The 21956-nt window shown below is 22.6% G+C and overlaps 5 protein-coding genes across 5 annotated transcripts; 2 read left to right on the top strand and 3 right to left on the bottom strand. All coding sequences in view use genetic code 6, as the record gives it.

Moving 5' to 3' along the window:
* Positions 1–72: 72 nt before the first annotated feature.
* TTHERM_00681750 (poly polymerase and DNA-ligase Zn-finger region family protein) lies at positions 73–1044 on the top strand (the record flags this gene model as incomplete). Its single annotated transcript, XM_001027311.3, has 1 exon — positions 73–1044. One exon carries the CDS (start codon positions 73–75, stop codon positions 1042–1044), a length of 972 nt encoding a protein of 323 aa, XP_001027311.1.
* A 489-nt stretch (positions 1045–1533) lies between these two features.
* TTHERM_000681749 (rhodanese-like domain protein) lies at positions 1534–2985 on the bottom strand (the record flags this gene model as incomplete). Its single annotated transcript, XM_012800895.1, has 1 exon — positions 1534–2985. The coding sequence occupies one exon, from the start codon at positions 2983–2985 to the stop codon at positions 1534–1536; it is 1452 nt and encodes a 483-aa protein (XP_012656349.1).
* Positions 2986–4191: 1206 nt separating this feature from the next.
* On the bottom strand, positions 4192–9109 carry TTHERM_00681740 (rhodanese-like domain protein; the record flags this gene model as incomplete). Its single annotated transcript, XM_001027310.2, has 10 exons — positions 8834–9109; positions 8461–8672; positions 7506–7916; positions 6435–7447; positions 6290–6378; positions 5927–6229; positions 5693–5798; positions 5116–5572; positions 4298–5054; positions 4192–4242 (listed from the first exon to the last, which is right to left on the bottom strand). The coding sequence occupies exons 1-10, from the start codon at positions 9053–9055 to the stop codon at positions 4192–4194; spliced, it is 3621 nt and encodes a 1206-aa protein (XP_001027310.2). The 5' UTR covers positions 9056–9109.
* Positions 9110–11032: 1923 nt separating this feature from the next.
* On the top strand, positions 11033–14531 carry TTHERM_00681730 (HECT domain ubiquitin transferase; the record flags this gene model as incomplete). The annotated part of the gene is made up of 8 exons (XM_001027309.3): positions 11033–11161; positions 11453–11962; positions 12704–12806; positions 13232–13452; positions 13552–13724; positions 13822–14130; positions 14273–14389; positions 14450–14531. The coding sequence occupies 8 exons, from the start codon at positions 11033–11035 to the stop codon at positions 14529–14531; spliced, it is 1644 nt and encodes a 547-aa protein (XP_001027309.2).
* A 2180-nt stretch (positions 14532–16711) lies between these two features.
* TTHERM_00681720 (hypothetical protein) lies at positions 16712–21325 on the bottom strand (the record flags this gene model as incomplete). The annotated part of the gene is made up of 9 exons (XM_001027308.2): positions 16712–19083; positions 19544–19836; positions 19904–20085; positions 20140–20259; positions 20316–20472; positions 20524–20687; positions 20745–20849; positions 20911–21123; positions 21254–21325. 9 exons carry the CDS (start codon positions 21323–21325, stop codon positions 16712–16714), a joined length of 3678 nt encoding a protein of 1225 aa, XP_001027308.2.
* Between the last annotated feature and the right edge of the window lie 631 nt (positions 21326–21956).

Raw genomic sequence — 21956 nt, 5'->3', positions numbered from 1 at the left:
ATAAAAAAATATAAATTTTATTTGGAAATCAATATTTATCTATCAATTTGTGTCTTTAACATAAACAAATATATGAGCGCGAAAGAATTAAAGTTTGATTATGCAAGCTCAAGTAGAGCTGGATGCAAAGGATGTAAAATGAAAATTTAAAAAAATGAGCTTAGAATAGGATTAGAAACTCTCTTTTAAGGTGAGCATACAACGACTTCATGGAGACATTTAGAATGCTTTAGTCTTGGTAGAAAATATAAAGATATTGATCCTAAAGAAATTGAAGGTTATTATGATTTAAAAAAGGAAGATAAAGCTAGGGTAATAGATTACTTTGAAGGAGGTGGTCAAAAAAAATCTGTAGTTGATAAACTGATATCTACAATAACAGATTCAGAAAAGAAAAAAAAATAAGACGATGATGGTGATGACAATCAAGTTTATGATTACGATGCTGAATAATAGAAGAAGAAAAATTAATAGTAAAAAGAAAAGAAAAAAATTACTAAACCTAAATTAAAAAGAAAGCTATCAAGTTCTTCAGAAGAGGAAGATGATTCGTCTGATTCAGAAGATGATTTTGATGACTCAGAGACTGATAACTCAGGTAGTGATAGTGATTATGAAAAAGAAAAAGCTATCTAAAGAAAAAATCAACATAAAAAATTAGCAAGAAAAAAAAAATCAAAAGGAAAAAGTAAAAGCAGCACTGAAATAAATATTGGTTACACTCCTGAATAGTTACTTAAATTCAAAGAAAATTTAAAATTATATGAAAAAAAAACTGCAGAATACTTAAAGGCTTTATTAGGAATTAACAATTAGCCTAAAACTGGTACAAAGGATGAATTAGTTTTGAAATGCGCAGATGGTAAAACACTTGGACAAATTCCAATATGTTCTGAGTGTGGTGGAGGGAAATTAAGGTATGATATATAAACTGGTATTTACAAATGTCCTGGATATATGGATGATGATGTTTTTTAGCATTGTGGTAAAAAATTTACAAATGAATAAATTGTCAGATTACCTTGGATTGATGATATTATTTGAAATACAAAGATATTTTTATATTATAAGCCAGTATTTATAACTAAGCTTTATTTGTACATATTGCTAAAATGTTTAATTACAAAAAATTATTTATTATTCATTTTATTAGTACTTTGATGATATAAATATGTCTATGTTGATAATTAATAAATCTATATAAGGTAAGGGATAATATTTAAGCATATTATTTAATTAATATTGTAAATATATTATGAATCATATAGCATTTTCTTTGTTAATTTGTTCTATTTCTAAATAAAAATATTTGTTTTTAAAAAATGATGTAAATAGTATTAAATAAGTTAATAAATTAATTTTATTTAGAAATTAACAAAAGCATAAATAATTTTTTTTGTGAAAGAAGATTGGATAAAATTAAGTTAATTATTTTGCTAAGATTTTAGTTCATTTATTTATTAAAAAAAATAATTTTAAAAATATAAAGTACATTTTAATTAATTAATATATTTTTTTTTGAATTAGTTCACTTCATTGTTTAATCAGTTGAATTGCGTTTTCTTTTAGTTTAGACATACCTCCAACAACATGAACAACATTCTAATAGCCATTAGCCTTTAAGATAGAACATCCAAGAGGAGCTCTGCCTCCACCATTACAAAAAACATAAATAGGTTAATCTTTTGGGAAATGATCAATGTTAGAAGAAAATGCTTCTGACATTTAACTTATTGGCACATTTAAAGAGTTTTCAAGATGACCTGCTTAATAGTCTTGTTCATCTCTTACATCCATTGAATAAGGAGCTTATTATTAATAAATTTCATTTTTGAACTTTGCAGCATCTATGTTAGGCACTTTTTAAAGTACTTTTCCACTCTCAGTGTAGGCATCTATGCCTCCTTAGAGAGTTCCTTTAATGGTAAAATCTAATCCTATTCTTGCTAATCTAGTATATGTTTCTTCTTCTTTGCCTGGTTAGCAAATAACTACAAAATTATTATTTTTACAAGAATACATCATTGATATCCATAGTTCTATTTTAGTTGAAAGACTCATATTCACAGATTTTTCTATAAAGCCATTCAAAAAGTCTGCATAAGGCCTACAATCAAGAATAATTGATCCTTGTTGCTAGAACTTTAATAATTCATCTACACTAACAAGCTATTTTGCTGATTAAAGCTTACTTTCAAGTAAATCTGCTTATACTAAATCTCTATTTAGTTCACTAATAAAATAATAATTTTTAGGTACTTCAGTAGTGATTTTTAATAATTGCTAAATGAATTATTCTCTTGTTACTTCCTATAAAGATCTATTGACTAGCTTTTAATTTAATAAAGTATCTTTTAATCCATTTTTAGCATTAGGTGCTAATATAAAACCAGAAGTGTGACCTGGGTATATAATAGTTGTATCTAATAAAGTTAATATTTTGTTTCTTAAAGAATCAAATAAAAGAGATGCTAAGTAAGTTTATTCTTCAATTGTTTAGGCTTAAGTTGTATTTATTCCACAAGTATCTCCGATTAATAAAGTATTACCACTAAAAACTGCTACAGGTTTACAGCTTTAGATAACATTTTCAAGTAAATAGCAACAAGATTCGATAGAATGGCCTGGTGTGTAAATTTATCTGAGCTAATAATCGCCTAATGTAATTGCTTCAGTTTCCTTGAGGGTTTTGTTATCAAATTTACAGTTAGATTGAGGGCCAACAAAAATTTGAGCTTAGTATAATTTTTATAGGATTAAATGCCCTGAAATGTAATCGCAGGGAACCTCAGTTAATAAAATAAATTATATAGTAGCATTTCGAGATTCTGCTAATTAAGAATACAGACAAATATCTCTAACAGGATTTATAACTGCTGCTATCCCTTTACATTCCACATAATAAGAAAGCTAAGATAGATTAGAGAGTTGAAACTGTTAAATGAATAAATTCTCTTCTTCTAAAATAACAATTGTAGGATTCATATCTTTTATATTTATTTATTTACTTTAAAGAAAATATCTTTTTGTTATAATTATAAATATTAATTTAATTATTAATTCATCAACAATAAATATCTGATATAATTTTTTATTTGAAATAAACTAATCTGATTTTTATAAAGCATAATTTAAAAACACAGATTGAAAAAATAATAAATAAAATTACTTATCTATAAAATATCTCAAATAGATATACTATTGAATAAGCAATATTTTAATTATTTTAATATTTTAAATTATTTTATAAAACATTAGCTGAATAAATTGCTTCTTTGTAATGAGATAGAAAAAAATTAAAATATATTTGAATTAAAATTTACTTTAAAATAGTTGATATTATTAATTAAATAGTAAATAATTAATTAAAACCTAAATTTTAAAAATAAGTTTGAAAAAACAATAAATTAAAATTTAATTTTAGGAATTTTTGTGTTGGATGAATTTTAAAAATCAATAATTTTTAATTTTTAGAAGGAAAAATTTATGAAAATAAAAAAAATGACTTTAAAAAATGAAGATTATTAACATTCAAGAATTTGCAAATTATTTATTAACTAATATTCACTCTATGTTATTTTTTTTGTTAAAAAGCTAAACTGACTAAACTATATCAAAGAGTCATCTCACTTTTGATCTTTTAATCTGATTTTTTTATTTTTATTTGCAATATATAAATTGATTGATTTATTATTTTTCTTTTGAAATGTTTATTTAATTATTAATATATATAATTAATTTTATTATTATTTTTAAATCTATTTAAAAATATATAAAAAAATAGGAGATGAGAGAGCTTTAAAAATTGCTTAGAAATTCCCAAAATGTTAAAATTAAACTCCTATGAGTAGAATATTTTATGATTAAAATAATAGTACGTTTTGAAAGTGATAGCTTGAAATATAAATACAAAATAAATAAAAAAAAAGAATAAAATGTAAATAATTAGAATGTTTATATGTAAATTAATTTTTGTTAAAAAAAAACAAAAATGAGTTCATTTTTATATTTAATGAATGAATAAACTAAGAACACTAATATCAATTAACTAATAATATTTACAAGTAAAAATAAATTATAATAAAATAGAATTAGATTTCTTCTGGATAATACAGTAAGTAAATTTTAATTTATAAACATATTTATTTATTTTAGGTTGAGAACTTTTTATATTTTCCTTAAATTTATATTTCAAATGCCTATGTAATTTTTGTATCTCTTTTGAATTTCTTTCATTTCATCCTATTAAATTTTTTTTATTTTAAACATTTTTTTAAAAAGTAAAGAATAAAATTACATTATCTGAGTCATCAGAGTCAATCAAACTAGGTTATTTTATGGTTGGAATTTACATTTTAGTACTGCTTGAAGATTAGCAATTAGAAGAACTAGATTAAGGAGTGTTTGAAGATTTTGTAAAATTAGTAGTGGAGGTATTGTTGTTATTGAAATTACTATTGTTTTTTATTTAAAATGTATTTATGTTATTATTATTTTCTTTTCCTTTATTTGAACTTGATGAGCAAGGAGCCTTTTTTATAGAGTCAAAGAAATCAGTTTTCATTTTCAAGTTAACTATTTCATCTATGGTAAACGTGTCTTCGCTTTCGAATTCTTTTATATTTTTTTCCATTTATTTAAGTTTAATTTAATTTTCTTCGTTCATTACTTTTGCAGGCGATTTAATTTGTTTATTTTCTTATTTTGATATAAAATCGTCATTTTAACAAGGAATATTTTTATTTGTCTCCTTATCATTTTAGTTTAATTTTATTTGAGATAAATGGAGCTAATTTAATGACTCTTATTGCTTATGTTAAAATTTGTTTGCAGGCTAGTCAATAGATGGCCTAACTGATATTATTTTTTCTTATTCATTTTATTTTTGTATTTTTTATTCTTCACCATAATACATGTGAGCAGAATATTTAGAGTATTAATCTGAGGCGCATTCAAAGCTATTTTTTTCGGAAACCTAGTTAAAATCATTTTAATTTTATTAGGTGTCGAATTGGAATTCACTTTTTCTTCCTCCTTTAACAGAGATGTTTCCTCTTTAGTTAATTTGAAAATTTTTTATTTATAAAATTAAACTTGAATTAAATATTTATTTACTCTTCTTTAAATTAGAAAGTATTTTCAATTCCAAATTGACTTATTTATTTTTATATCTAATTAACTATGCTTCCTTCTCTAAGGTGCTTTTTGCTGTCATTATTAGAAGAGCTGTTAGATTAATCTTAGAGACTTTAATTGTTTATGGACTATAAAGAGCTCTATTAGACAAGCTATAATGATTAAGCAGATTGTGCAGATTAATTTATCTATGAATTTTAATTTTGTTGCATGAAATTATTGATTATGTTTGAATTATCATTGTTTCTGATGGTATTAACATTAACCTCTCCCATAGTGTTGTTGTTAGAGAATGATCTATTCTCAAATTGTTGTTAATTCATATTAATAACATTCTTTTATGGATTGTTAAAATTATTGAGCACATTTTGATTTGAAGCTTCACTTTGAGTATCATCCTCCTTCTTTATTGACTAAATGTCACTGATCGCATCAACTTATTAATTATTAAGGAAATTTCCATTCATAAAATGTTTTAAAGAATTATGATTGCTAAGATTTTATGAGTATTCACTAATATTATCTATGTAAATACTCTTCTTAGTTTAATGATTACCTCCAAAATTGTTAAAGTTTCCATTATTATTCATCATGTTGTTCATCATCCCTACTTTACTGCTCTTTCCATCTCCACTAATATAAGATTCTTACATGTAATATGGCTGTTTAATAAAATAAAAATAAATGTAACCACATAATTAGTTTGATTTATCAAGCTGATTATTTTTAAGAATGAATTATTTATCATCAATTTGATTTAAATAAATATAATTTTTGAAGTTAAAATTACAGCTCTGTGATACATACTATAGGGATGGTCGCTCATAGGAGTTGGAGGGTAAGGAGGATATTAATGAGGTCCCATTTGAGGATGAGGAGGGTAAAAATGATATTAATCATAATAATAAGGGGGAGGCATAGGAGGATAGTTTTTATACATTGGGTGATTCATATTTCGAGGTTAGTTATAATTCAAAGAAGGTGGATTTTAGATAATTTATGATTGAGATTAAGGGCTAAGAGGGTATGAGTATTAGCTCTAGTTATCCATAAATTGTCTTGAAGAGTTGTTTTAGAATTATTTTAAGGCTTCCTTTTATTTTAGTATTTATATCAATCAATATATGGTTATTAAAATTTATTAAAAAGTTACTGTTAGCTGTTGAATTTGTTAGCTCATTTTATTTATTTATTCTTGCTGTTATTAAATTATTCTTTCAGCAGCAGGAGGAAGCTATAATCCTTTTATAATAAAAACGATTAGATGTTAATAAAATACAATTATAAAAATTACTTACCTTAATCAGTATTAGTGTTATTTTGATTATTTGTATTTTCAGATTAAACCTAAAGGTGCAAATTTTATGAGAAGGTTTAATTATTAGCAAATGATGCTGATTAGATGCTCTTTTAAGACTCTAAGAAATAATCTTCTTGTTTATTTTATAACTCTAAAATTTAGCTCTTTATAGTAACTAAATTGTTATTGTAATGATTGTTGCTATTAATGGTTTAATTTTATGTTTCAGTTTCATCTGTATCTACATTTTTAGTATTGGGGTTAGCTTGTTGAAGTTATCTTTGTTTATTTACATTATTATTGATATTGTTAGGTGTATTATTAGTGTTTCTTTTTACTGTTTACTTATTGTTAATTGTGTTTGTATTATTCACCTATAGATTATTTTGATGTTAGTTATAAGTTTATTAGTACTATTAATTTTATTATTACTGAGATACTACTTATGATTGTTTCATTTATTATTATTTTATGCTTTTGAAAAATTCATCATCATCAAATTAATTTACAATCATTTTAGAAGAAAATCTAAATGGGTATTCAACTGATAATTTAGAAGCAATGTCATTTGAATAATTCATTTAAATTTAAGATTAATCAATGCTATTGCTGTAGTTTTTAATCATACACCAATTTCTTTTTATAGGTTAGCAATTAGACTCATTTAAATTATCTTATTAAGAGTATAAATGATCTGTTTCATCCTCTTCATCTAATTTTTCTTAAATACATATTTCGTAGTATTTAGTACTTCTGTCAAGATTAAATACAGCTAATATAAATGTTTTTTACTGTTAATTATAAGTAAATCTTTATGCAATAGTTTTATTTTTAACAAATTCAGCAAGTAAGCTCCAAACAAATCTTTTATCAGAATGTTCGAGTGATTCATCTTCAGAAAACTCAATACCATAAGTCCAAACACCCACTAATGGAATCTAAACACAGTAATCATCAGAAGCATGAAGAGGAATCATCCTAGAATTTCTATCGAGACTTAAAAATCCATATCTAAGTTAATAATAAACAAAATAAATTATCTAAAGAACTTAATTTATGTATTATTTACCTAACTAAATTTCTTCTTTTAGCAATTTCTTTTTAAGTTAAATCACTATTTTTTATTTTTTAAGTGAGAAAAGCTGCGATTGGTGTGGAAACTAGCTTGAATGGCTAAGAAATAAGCTAAGCTGTAAAGTTTATTCTTGGATAATAAAGGTATCTATGAATTTTGAATTATTCTTTTTAATTAGAATATGATTCAAAAAACAAAAATATTCTATAATGGTTCAAGTATAAAAGATCAGTTTTTCTATATTAATATTCTTAAACTTCAGAAAAATCAATACCCTAAAAACTTGATATACCTTTTATAGCTTCTTTCATTTATTCTTACATTATCTTTGAAGGTTTCATTGTTCTACTAACATCGCCAATACAAAAACAAGTTAAACTATATTCTTATCTGCCATAAAATGATCTTTTTAAAACAAAAAATTATTTAAATATTTTTTTTATTATAAAAATAAAATCATAATATTCCTAAAAAAGTAATAATAAAAAAGTTCCAAAAAGTATTAAAATAAATTAAATATTTTAATTGCATGAAGTAAAAGAACAAGAGAATAATTTATAAATAATAATTAATTAAATCAGAATAGAAATAAATTTGTTTCTTGAGAAATTCAAATTTCAAAATTGTTAATTTATTTAGAATGAGATTTATGCATTATAAATTAATCAATCAAATATTATAGGGAATAAATCTTTTTTAAAAATCACAGATTTAAAATAAATTATATTAATCTTCTTAAATTATTTGCCTAAATATAAAAGCTAATAAGTGTGCAAAAGATAAATTGGTCGATCTTGTATAATTGTTTGATTGACTGAATCAAAATATTAATTATCTTTGTTTTTTATTTAATTTCAAAGTTTTTGTAATTAAAGCAAACTATAAAGGAGTTTGTTTTAAAGCTTAAACGATCAAAAAATTAATGCAAATTTTATATTATTGATTTTACTTTTCAAATGAGTCCTCAAAGTCAAATGATACTTTGTCTAAATAAAAAGTTTAATGAACAAGATCATGAGAACTAGACTCAAAGCTACTTCCATTCAAAAAGAATTATTTATTTAGCCCATCTTTTAATAAAGATTAGATTTTTTTAATCACTTTTGTATCGATTTTAACGCTTGGCAGATAATCCTCAGCAACTAAATTAATTTTATTTGACTATATTTCATATTTTTATAATAGGCGTTAATAAAATTCAAGAATTATAATATTTTTTTATAGCAAAGATAATATTTATTAGAATTGAATTAAATTTGATTAAAATATTCTCTTTTAAATGCTATAATTTTCATATTTCAAATTTTGCTAATTTATTTTACTTTGTAGTTAATGCGGCCAGGCAATTAATAAATATCAGGTTCAAAAGCAAACTAATAATGTAATAAATCTTTTAATTTGTTCTGCTAATGAGTGGTATATTCAAATGAATTATATTGCTTTTCTAAATTTATTTCAGAGTCAAAAGCAAGCTTTTGCGGCTATAAAATGAGCTCTGTTGTTCCGCTCCATTAATTCGACTAATTATTATTATTACTATACATTATTTACTTTTTTTAAATTTGTGAATATCTTAATAGTTAATTTTGTAAATTTTTTCTTTGCTTTTAACTTGAAATCTTGAATTAATTTATAAATCGAAGAAGCCAATTATCAATCAGCTAGTGAATGAATGAATATCCTTTTCAAAAAACATCTTCATTTTAATATGATCAATAACACTAAAACAAATATAAAACATTCCAAAACCAATAGAAAATATGTGAAATTTTTTTTGAAATTTATATTTTTATAGTTTCATAAAGATTTTTTATTTAAAAAATATTCATCATGATCAAAAAATAATTAATCCAGCTAAATTTTAAAAAAATTATTCTTATTTATCAAAAATAAAATTAATTCTGATTTTATTTTCATTAATCATCAATCGATTAAAATGTTATATTAATAAAATTATATTCAATTAAAAAATCCAAACTAAAATTTTTAATAAAAATTATTTAACCAAATTTATTTATTATCATTTAAATCTGTATTAAAAAAATAAGAAATTATTTTATTTTTTTAAAGAATTTATTGTTTTTTTAAAATTAAATTAAAGAATTTCTTATTTAATTAATAAATTTATCTATCTTAATAATGAAGATATTAATTAAGTCAAAATACTTTAAATGAAAATAAAATTTTAATAACTTTTTATTATGTAATATGAAATTAAAATTCAATTATACGTATAAAAAATTTATTTAAATTTATTTATTGTTTTTTAAATAATAAAATAACTTTAAAAGCTAAAATAATAAGGATTATTTTTCATTTTTCCTATTTTTGTTATTATTTGAATAAATAAACTGAAATGAAAAATATTGGAGTGTTTATTTAAATTTGATTTGATTTAGATCATGGCTAACTTTCAAAAATAAGTGATTGATTAATCGTATATTAATAAGACTTAATTAAATTTTTTTCCAATTAATTCACATTTTAATTTTTTTATTTATTTGTTTCTGTTAACCATGAAAATTAATAAGCTAGAATAAGTAAATAATTTATTGCTAGTAAGTTATTAAATAAACGGTTACAATACTCATGCCAAAATAAATTGTGCTGTTAATACAAATTAATATTAATTATGTAAAAGTTAACTCTTGATATTAAAATGATCTATTTTACTTTTGTTATACTTTATAATTGAGCTCATCTTATTAACAGTTGATATAATCAAATATTTTTTTGTTATAACTTAAAAAAATACCTTAAAAATATATTTAATGAAAAAATATTAATTCTTTATGTATTTGATTGGTTATGAAGATTATTTAATCTTTAAAAGACAAATGATAATTCTCTTTGATTTGAAATTAGAGAAAGCTTTTGGCTATTGCTAGTTTGTAATAAGAAAGTTGATTCTATGAAAAAAAATGAATTTTATTGAATAGAATTTAATCTTTTTAAGTATCATAAAAGTTTGATGCTAATCAAATAGATTCATTAAGGTAGTGTCTTGAGTGTATTTTTTTATTTGGATATAATTGATAGGATTAATCATATAGAACAAACAAAGAAAAGAAACTTCAAGAAAATGTAAATTACTTGATGGCTTTGAAAATCTTGTAGTATGGATAATATAAAAATTTGTAAAAAAATAGATGATTAAAAAAAACAAATGTTAGGTTGAATGATTGGATCAATTGCTGATTATTACTTTGATAATTATAAAGATAGATAAAAATTTGTTCATTTTTTTTAACTTTCATTCAATTTTATTTGTTATTATAAGGGGGAGACTCGATAGCAGTAAAAAATATAATGAAATGGATTTTAGTTTATAACTTTCTGCTTTTTAAATTGGATTTTTTATAAAAAATTTTACTATTATCAATTAAATTATAAAAAACACGAATTTCACAAAAAAATAATTAAAAACATCAGAAAAGAAAGAAAGGGTTCGTTCATTCGCTCATTTCTCATATAATTCTTAGTAAAAAACAAATAGAAAAAAAAGCGAGATTGCATTTAAAATGGGAAATTGTGGAAAAAAGATTTCATAAGTATTTTAAAAGAGAAAGACATCTTCAAGCAAGATAGGTGAACACACTACATGTCCTCGTTGCGGATAAACATTTTCTCCCAGCACAACTTATCAAACAGTAAAATTTTTATTAAATTTATCCTCATATTTAAAATAAATTATGCCTTCATTATGTGTTTGTTGCTTGCTTTTGATTTTTTTTTTTTTTTTTGCTAAGTCGCTTATTCAAGTTTTTAGAAGCTGCGCGTTTAAAAGCAAAACCAAAATAAACAAGCAATAACACAAAAATGAATGAATTTAAAGTATAAACCAGTTTAGGATACAAAGAAATATCAGAAGAGATATATTTAAAATGATTTTATCCAACAATCTAAACCTAAAATTAATTTATTCTTTTGTAAATAAACAGTTGAACTACCATATCGATACTTGTCTAACCAACTAGAATTAATACCATAACTATATATAATAATAAATCTTACTTGACCCTCATTTCGGCAATAACTAGAGTGAAAAAGCTTCAAATATTGATCCAAGCTAAGTAGAGTACTTCTGGGCCAAAGTCCCAATTAAGAATACTGATAACGGAGATGGAAATACATAGCAAAATCTAGACTCCTCTGTAACTTCTTCTCGCAAAACTTCTAGTGGAAGTACCAGCAGTAATTACTAAGGTAATACAAAATATCGCTGGGAAAGACGTGCTTATAGCAAGCAAGACATTAACATGGCTTCACTCCGTAGAATGTCTCCTAAGGAAGTTTAATGTTTAACCTTTGAGAAAAAATAAATTTGGTTTAGAGAAAAATGTGAAGCTTTAAGAATCCCTTGGACTTAGGGTGCAGACTGGATTAGAATAAATCCAGATAATGTACTTTTGAATAGCATGTTTGGAATTTAATAATGCAATTTACATAAGGTATTTACTATATTATAATATTTATAAATGCACTAAATACTAATAAAATACAATAGTCCTTTTTTTTAAAAAAAACTTTTATAATCTATGTTATAAAAATTGTTTCCTGATAACCCCTCTTTTTTTTAAATACTATTAATTGTCTCATATTTGACTATGCAGACTATTAAATTCAGTTTAGATAAATCGTAGCATTTAGTAAGTCCCATTAATTCAGCATTAATGTTAAGTTCAACAAATTTCTCACAAGAGTTAATTAAATTAATTCTCCAAGATTTAGTTGGTGAAATAAGAATCTCAAATATTTATTAATTTAGTATAACACTATAGTAAAAGCAAATAAATACATTAGTTTAATTTCATTTTTTGCTATGCTTAACCTAAAATTAATTTTAAGGACATTTATTTCTTGAAGAGAGATGATCAAATTGATTTTTTAGAAAAACTTAATTCAGAATTTACTGCATATGTTTTCAAAACAAAATATAAAAGTTTGTTTCTCAAATAGAAAAAATAGAGAAAAATCTATTTCAGATTATGAAAATTTAAATAAATTTGATATTTATTTTAAAATCTGCGCATATTCAAGAAATAAAACCCACCACAAAAAATAAAAATACTAAAAAAAACTGAAAGCAAAATCATTTAAATTGATAGAAACTTGAATAATATTTTTGGCATTTTTAAATAAATTCCTCATTAAAAGTAAACAATTTTAAGTAAATTTTAAATATTCTAAAGGAAGTCAAAATTGAAATCATAGGAGATAAGGTCAATGATGCAGGAGGTTTGCTTAGAGAATGGGTCCTTCTCTGCATGAAAGAAATTCTCCACCCAAATACAGGTATAAAACATAATTATAATTTAGCATTCTAGCTTATATTAATGTATGTAATAAGTTAGAGACTATTCTCCAAAGATATAAGCATAATATTTAGCCATAAACAAATAAAAATACATTAGTTCACAATTTAAAAAAATTTAGTTAAATTTCTTATTCTTTTATAATTCTTTATGAAATTTGAGAAGCAAATATTAAATATTTGTTTGTCAAAAAAGTAAATTAGGAAAATTACAAATTTAATGTTTTTTATTTTAAATCTATTTTGATTTAAAAAACTTTCAAAATCTTATTTTTAGTTAATATTTTCTAATTTGACTTTTATCAAAAGACACATTTTCAAATATTTAAAATTAATTTTGGCATTTTGAAGATTAATCGCAGTTTAATTTATTAATTAAAAATTATATTTTATTGTAATTTATTAGGTATGTTCACAGTAGCAGGAACAAGTGATATTTGCTACAAAATTAACAAAGATGCTGAATAGTGTGATCACATAATTGACTGCTTTAAACTTCTTGGAAAAATAATTGGAAAAACTATTTTTGAGAGAATCACTATGGACTGCTACTTTGACAGAAGTATAATTAATTATATCTTAGGAAAGCCTACAAATTTAGAAGATATTTACTTTTACGATACCTAAGTAAATAAATTTTTTGTGATAGTTTTTGCATTTATCTTTGAAAATATTTAATTTAATAACAACATATTTTATTTATATTTTATGAATTTTAATAAATAGTTATACAATTCATGGAAGTTTTTATTGGAAAATAAGTTAGCAGATGATGATTTCATTGATGTATTTGCTGTATATAAAAATGTTAATGGTACCACAAAAACAATTGAACTTATTCCTGATGGAGAAGAAACTCTTGTTAACAACTCAAATAAAGAACTTTATGTTTAAAAATAGTAATAAATAAATAAATTAAAATTTTTAATAATTGCATATCTTTAAATAAATTTATCTTATTTTATAAAATATACAATATTATTTTAATTAATAAAGGATTCAATATCTTTGCATAGATTCGGTTAAGGTATTCTTAGATGCAATATGCGAGGAGATTTACAAAGTTATCCCTAAATAATATTTATCTGTTTTCGAAGCTCATGAATTTGAAATGATCTTAAATGGTGTTCCTTTCATTAATTTGGATGAATGGAAACAAAATACTGAGTACACAGGAAGTTATAGCTAAAACAGTAGAGTTATCTAATGGTTTTGGGTTGTTATGAGTGAATTCAACCAAGATCAACTTTCTAAATTCCTTTAATATTGCACAGGATCTGCTAGAACACCTGTTGATGGCTTTAAGTAATTCAATTTTTTTACATCAAAGTGAAAATTGAAACCATTCCTTAAAGAATAATAAAGAAAATATGAATAATGGATGATTTATAAAAATTATTTTGCAAACTTTTTTATGTTAATCTTAACAATTTTATTCAATAAAAAGGAAATTAGAATCAAACAGAGGTAATTATGCCAAATTCTAAATTAAATCTGTACCATATGATAAAAAAAACCCATATCCAAAGGCTCACACATGCTTTAATCGTTTGGAGTTACCAGAGTAATTATATTTGTTGAATAAAAAAATATTTATTAAATTGATATTTTAATATAAAAATAGATATTCTAATTAAGAAAACTTGAGAACCTACATGAATGCGATAGTTAATAATGATTTAGATGGAGTTTATGGATTGGAGTGAAGAACCATTTCAATAACCCTTAACCTACAAGCATAAGCTTCTAAATTAATTTAATCATAACAAAATTTATACCAACCCATAATTCTTATCTAGATCGACCTATTTAAAAGATGAATATTATATTTAAGATTTATAATTAAACCAAATAACTTACTTACTTTGTTAATCAAACTTAAAGTGATACAACAATAACTTCTCATAGCTAAAGTGATATATTTTTATTTATCAAAATCTAATAAGTAATCATAAAATATAGCCAAATTTTATTTATAAACGACCAATAATGTGAAATAAAATTATATCATAAAATAATGAGAACAAATCAATAAATAAATAAATAAATACGTAAATCAACTATAACTACACTATATAATAAAAAAATAACTTATCACTGAATAATATATAATATAATTTTAATTGTACTATTATATAACATAATTATATTTGGTGGTTAAAATAGCATCCGCCTTAATTAGTTTAACTTCGTCTTTATTTGATTACAACAATAAAATATTTTAAATAAAATAATACTCCTTCTATAATTATTACTTTAATGTTTTAACAATTTAAGAGAAAGTTCACTTTCATAATTGAATTGCTTGCATTAATAATTATCTTTTTTATTAAGAAACTAAATCTCGAAAATCTTTTAAAAGAAACTATTTCAAATATAAAAATATTTACAGAAACCCATAATATTTTTAAAGTAATTGTAGATAAGTATAAAAGAAGTTGAAGACATATATGAGTTAGAGGGAATCGGTCAAAGTTTGCGTTGAGGCTTAGACAAAATTGTTATTCGTAAGAGTAGCAACATATTTAGACAGTGAAGCCTGAGAAGGTCTGAGTTGCCGTCAATTCGAAACGTGAATGCACGAGAGTGCAGAGGTGGCTACCAGAAAAATAAACAAGCGATAGGATATAGTAGAAGAAGGTATTTGGTTGAAATAAAGTAAGCCTAATTACCTGATACTCTCTATCGATTTGTGTGGAATGGCTACTTGGCAGTGCATATTAAGTACAATACGCGAATTTCTAATCCAGAAAAATCCAATTCAGACTACTCTTGACACGAACCCTCTTTTTTATATAAATTTGAATTTTTAAATTTTTAAATATTTTGTTTAATTAAATTTCAATTAATTTTTATGCAAAAAATAAATGAACGATGATTTATTTTTCAATGATAATTATAATTTTAACAAAATCTATTTTATTCATTTGAAATATCTCGAAGTCTAAAAACTGTAAAAACTTGTAAGGAATTTTTAATCTCATAAACAAGTCTTCTTCTGTCTGATATTCAACTCTTACTATTCTCCAAAATTTAAATTAATAAATACTTAAATAATTAATTAAATAACAATATGAATATTTTTACAGATGCATACAATAAATAGTATTGATTTAACAATATTGTTTGTTTGATTTTATTTAAATCTTTATTATTAATCTATTTACGAAAATAAAAAATAATTTAATGATTTCTTAATATTTTTGAATATTATAACATAAAAAAATTTAAATGAAAGTTATTTATTCAGTTAGTTACTTTTTGATTCTAAAATCAATTAATAAAAATATCTGTTTTCTTTACTAAAAACTTTTGAGGTATTTTTAATATAGATTTATCTCTTAAACAAGTATTTTCATATTCAACTTTTACTATTCTCTAAAAATTTAAACTAAAAAAAACTTTATTTAATTATTAATGAAATCAAAACGAAAATATTTTAACTGATTTATACAATTTAAGATTAATTTAATAATAATAAATTTAATTTATCTCATAAACAAGTATTTTCCTATTCAACTTTTACTGATCTCTAAAAATTTAAACTAAAAAAAAACTTTATTTAATTATTAATGAAATCAAAACGAAAATATTTTAACTGATTTATGCAATTTAAGATTAATTTAATTATAATAATAAATTCAATTTAAATTTATAATAATTTTATAATTCTTTTGATTATTTCTCAATTTTTAGATAATAAAATATAAATAGCTTTAAATAAAATTTATTTATTTACTCTAATATCAATCAACAAATATATTTAATTTCTTTACTCTTAACTTTATTTAATAAATACAATTAATTTTAATTAATTTTTATTTTAATATTTTTTTAATTCATTTAACTTTCAAAAATATAAAAAAGACTCTTTTAATAATAAACTTCACTTAAGTTGAATAGTTTTAATTGTAGGACCATTGTTAGTGTTTTGGTAATTTTGATTAGATAGTTACGATTATGAATTATATTGATTCATTGATTATGTGCTTTAGTTTTGACCAAAATTAAGAGATTACTACACTATTGTTTTTGTTACATCAGAAGCTCTTACAGGATTTATGAGAGGAATGTCTTATTCATTAGGAAGAGTTTGTTAAGATACACATGTTTCGCTTTTTTCTGTAAGAAGTTAGTGATTATTTGACATCTAGCTATAAACGTTTTTATAAAATCTTTCAAATACATCACTTCCTTCTTATCTTTTGGAATAATCAAATCCATAATTTTGATAATAGTTGGTTTGATTTTATTATCCATAAGATTAACTGCTTACTAATCTGTTTTTTATTTTGTCTAAAGACATTAAAATTTTATGTATACTATTTTCCTAAACTGAAGTTCTTAAATGGCTAATTTCTTCAGTCTAGAACTCTTCTGCTTAAGATTATATTTATTGACAGAAGAAATTATGCTCTTATGGGTTGAGTGAAATCTAAGTAGGTTATTCTTTTTACTTTTTTAAAAGGATGTCAAGTAAACTGTTTATATGAGAAAGTAGTTCGGCTTATCTAACCATATTACTAGATCTTATGTTAATTTTGTTGCCTTTAATTGAGTTACAGTTATTTGAGCTAATTAATATCGATTCTTCTATATTCCTATTACTCTCCATTAAAGGAATTTTTTGTTCTGATTAAGAGTTTTTTTATTAAAAATTTTATTGAGTTATAATTTAAGTAGGGTTTGTGTTGTATTAATAGCTAAAGACTGATTCAGAAGAAGTACTTTTGATTTAATTTGATTATTCTTTCATTTGCTAGTTATTAATCTGACATCCTTAGTTATTATGCTATTTATCAATATAATCTTATGACATATAACCAGAACCATAATTTTATATTTGTAATTTAGTTTAACTATTTTAAATAGCTCTAAGTTATTGCTCTTCTTACCCAATTATTTATTAATTTTATATAGAGTTTTAATTAGATTAGGAATATTTAGGTTTATTTGCAGTTTTAGTTGTCTATAATTGATTCAATTTTGAAGAATCTTTAGAAGCCTGCTCTTTCTTAAAATCTAAATTACTATTACTGTTTCTGTGTAAGGATGCCTAGTTTTTCACTCTATTCTAGTTTAAAGAATTTACATTATTAGATGAGTGTGTACTATAACTGAAATTTCTCTTTGAAACATCTTTGGAATCAGATATATTTTAAGATAAAGGCTATACAAAATAACTACTAAATGTTTATCCTGCATTATTATTGCTGCTATTTGCATTGTTTGGAGATAGGAGTTATTATTATTAGCTGTTTTGATAGCTTTTTTAAGAAATATCCTTCTTTGTTGTGCTTAAATTAGGAGTTTTGCACTATATTGAAGAATTCGTAGACTTCCTCTCTTTATAGTTAGTAGAAGTATTAGCAGTTTTATCATTTTCTTATTGATTCTATTAAATATATTATTTCTTTTTTGCAGTAGAAACAGTTTAACATCTTTAAGAGTTATTTACTGCAGTTGTGAATTTGCTTTTAGAACCATTTTAAGATAGAGTCTTGTTTTAATTAAAGTTTTGCTTCAGATCTAAATTACTATTTGAATAAGTTTATGCATTTGAGCTCAATCCTTGCCTAGATGTATTTGGTGCTGTATTTAATGCTTATAAGCTATTTAAGTTTAACATAGAGTTAGTAACATTTTATCCAATATAACCCAAAGAAGAGTGCTTACTATTAAATATAGATTAGGCTAATTATAATTAATTATTTTAAATTTTAATTTTTCCTTCCTCAAAACAGTCTTCATCATTAAATGATTAGTCTTCACTTTCGTTCTAAGTCTCTTAGATTTTGTCTTCTTTAGTAACTAAAGTAGGTTTAGAGGAATCTCTTGCATTAAGAGGTTAATATGAAGATACCAAGATAGGCTCTATAGTATCATTTAAAATTGGACTACTTTATTATTTAGACAAATTTTATGTTCCAATTCTACTTCCAGATAAAGAAGAACCTAACCCATTTTAATTATAGCAAAGTGATTATTACCAATTTTGTTTTTACTGCTCAATTATCTTAAAGTACTTATCATCGATTTATTAAGGTGAATTACCCATCAAATTTCTTGGAGAGCCAAAGCTTTAAGCGAACTCTTACAAAAAAGCATTACTATTTGTGATTTGAGGAACATTGTTAGAAAGTAAATTCATATCAGGTATTGTTTCTTAATTTAGTATAGAAGTAATATTTTGTTAGTTTTAACAACTATTTAATCTAACCGTTTCTAACTAAAGAGTAGGATCTAACCAAGTTGTCACTAAAATAATTCAAGAAAAAAATAATTAGCTATTTAAATAATAATAATATTTCATTTCCAGTTTTTATTATTTTATATTTTGTGTGTTTTTTATTTAGCGTTTCAAAAAAGTTTAATTGTGTTATTTGAAAATAATAAGAAAAATCAAGAATAAAATTCAAAGTTCTCCTTTTCTTGTTTAAATTAAAAATCAATTTTTTTTCTTTTTTCACTCTTACTTTTTAAAAAACAAAAATTGGTTTTATAAACAAACAATTATTTTCTTTTATTCTTATTTATGAAAAATTAAATGAAAATAAAATATTGCTTTTTTCTTAAATTTAAACTTTTTAATTTGTTTTTGAAAAATTTTAAATAATTTAATGAAAATTTCTAAAATTAGAAAGAAAAATTTGTTGTATTTTGTAGACTTTGTTAGGAAAATATATTGAAAGAAATTGAACAAAAATGTTTAACTTACTGTTAGTTTTAGATTAATTGATTTTACTGATAGAGACACCTTATTTCATTATTTCTTTGTTGAGCTTTTTAATTTGCTCTTCTTTGGTTAAAATTTCCTGTATTACAAAAGCATTTTTTTTAGTATAATCTTCTTTTATTTTATTTGCTGCTTCTTATAAGTTTTCAGATTTCTTTTTTTCTAGATAAAGCTTTTTTTAGTGCTCCTTTTTGTTATCTTCTATAATGAAATCCTTTTCTTTGATCAATGTTTGCAGATTTTTTTCAACTTATTCTGCCTTTTTTATCTGCACTCTTAATTTGAAAAAGAGCAGAAAAAATTGTTTAAAAAATGTTTTCAAATTTACTAAATTATTTTTACGTCATTTCTTTAATTTTGAAAATGTATTTTTTTCTTTCTTCTTCGAAAACAAGTTCTTTTTGCTTGAGTTGGTTCTCATGCTAGAGTTAAAGCATTTCGTAATGCTATATTTTTAAATTTTCTTATTCTAACGAAAAAATTTTATTTTTAAGTGCCTCTATCTCCTTCATGAAATTATCTCTCTTTTTTATAATTAAATTATCTAACTTCTCATAAATATTTCCAGTATAATTTACATCTTCCTTGTTTCTTCTTTTAAGTTCATTGTATAACTCCTGATTTTATTCACATGACCCTTGAACAATATTCTTTTCGTTTGACAAAGCATTTACTTTTGTCCAAAGAAGATGTTTCTCCTAAAATTTGATAAAAATATATATTGATTTTAATCATATAAAATTTAAAAAGCTACATGCTCATGACATATTTTTAAGTTTTCTAAATTTGCTTCCATTTCTTTGAGCATGTTTTATCTTTGGTTATTAGAATCTATCTTCTCTTTTTCAAGTTGAATTTCAAGCTATTCTACTTTTTTCTTCCACTAATTCTCAATCTCATCTTATAGAGCCCTTTAAATACATATATTAATTTTTACTGCTTGAATTAATCAAAAAATATACTTTTTTTCAGCTTCTGCTGTTTTTAATAGGGTTTCATATTTGCTATTTTGTAAATTAATTAGATGTTAATTTTTTTATATTTCTATTTTTAAATGTTCTGCTTGTATTCTTTAAGCCTAGTTTTCATTCTCAAGCAAGCTCACTTTGTATGAATTTTATTTTTTCTAAATTAAAAAAATATTAGCTAAAATATCAATTTCATTTTAATTAGTTTAAATTACTTCTTATTCAAGCTATGCTTACAAAAACTCGATCTTTTCTTTAGTGCTTTGCATTTCTTTTTAGTGTTTGTCTTCTAATATTTATATTTCTTTGTTCATCTTGTTCTGTAATTTAAAATTAGCATAAATTTGGATATAATTTGAAATCACATAAATTTTTATTTACAGATGTGTCTGGCCCCATTGTATTGAACGCTTCCATTATTTACTCATTAATTTTTTTTAAGTTATTTTCTCTATCTATCATTTCTAATCTTTCCCTTTCTAACAACGTAATCTTTTGTTGTAATTCTAAATTATTTCTTTACAATTCATCAATATTAACTGTGGATTTAGATTAAGAGTTAGCAAAATTTTATTTCATATTTGATCCTGTTATCTACAAAATAAAAATTAAATTATTATCATTTTAAAGAATATAGACCAATAACTATAAATATTTATTTCCTCTTTTGAATATTTTAATTAAAGCAATCTAATCAAAAATAGCTTGTGATAAAATGAATTACAAATCTATTTAGCATATCAGAGTTATCTGTGGGACAGCTCGATAGAAATACGCTTTAAACAAATTCACTCATGCGTTTGATTTAAAGAAAATCGAATCAATCAATTTTAATAAGTAGACTTCTTTAAACTATGTTTGTTCTCCTTAATATTTTTTAATGCTATTTTAAATTAAATGAGTATAAATAGAAATCAACGATTACTTTCAATTAATTAATTATTTTGCTTATTTTTTTATTAATTGACTTGAAAATTCATATAAAATATTGTATTAATCTTTAATTAACAAACATTATTTATTAATTAAATTAGCATACAAATGATAACATAAAGAAATTCGTTTGATAGTATCCTTCATATTTTTTATTTCAAACAACTATTAGTGCATATATACATGCATACATTTATTTGTTGTGAGCTCGCATTTTTGAATTTAAACCTCTTAAGACAGACACTTTGTTTTCAAATACTTTTTAGAAATTATAAATTTATAAGTAGAATTGGATTGATTAATTAATTGCTGTATCGTTAAACAAAACTATACTTATATTTTCTACTAAAATTTTTATTGCTCTAATAATCAAAATTCAAATTAGTATCATTCATTTTTTATTATTTTCTTTATTTTTTTGAACCAGTAACAATAATATTTTTTGAAATATTTAAGATTTTTTTCAATTTAAACTAAATAGAAAATTTTATTTC

The sequence above is a fragment of the Tetrahymena thermophila genome (assembly GCF_000189635.1).
Source record: "Tetrahymena thermophila SB210 genomic scaffold scf_8253891, whole genome shotgun sequence".
Classification (NCBI taxonomy): domain Eukaryota; phylum Ciliophora; class Oligohymenophorea; order Hymenostomatida; family Tetrahymenidae; genus Tetrahymena; species Tetrahymena thermophila.
This window is presented reverse-complemented; position numbering and strand designations above follow the sequence as displayed.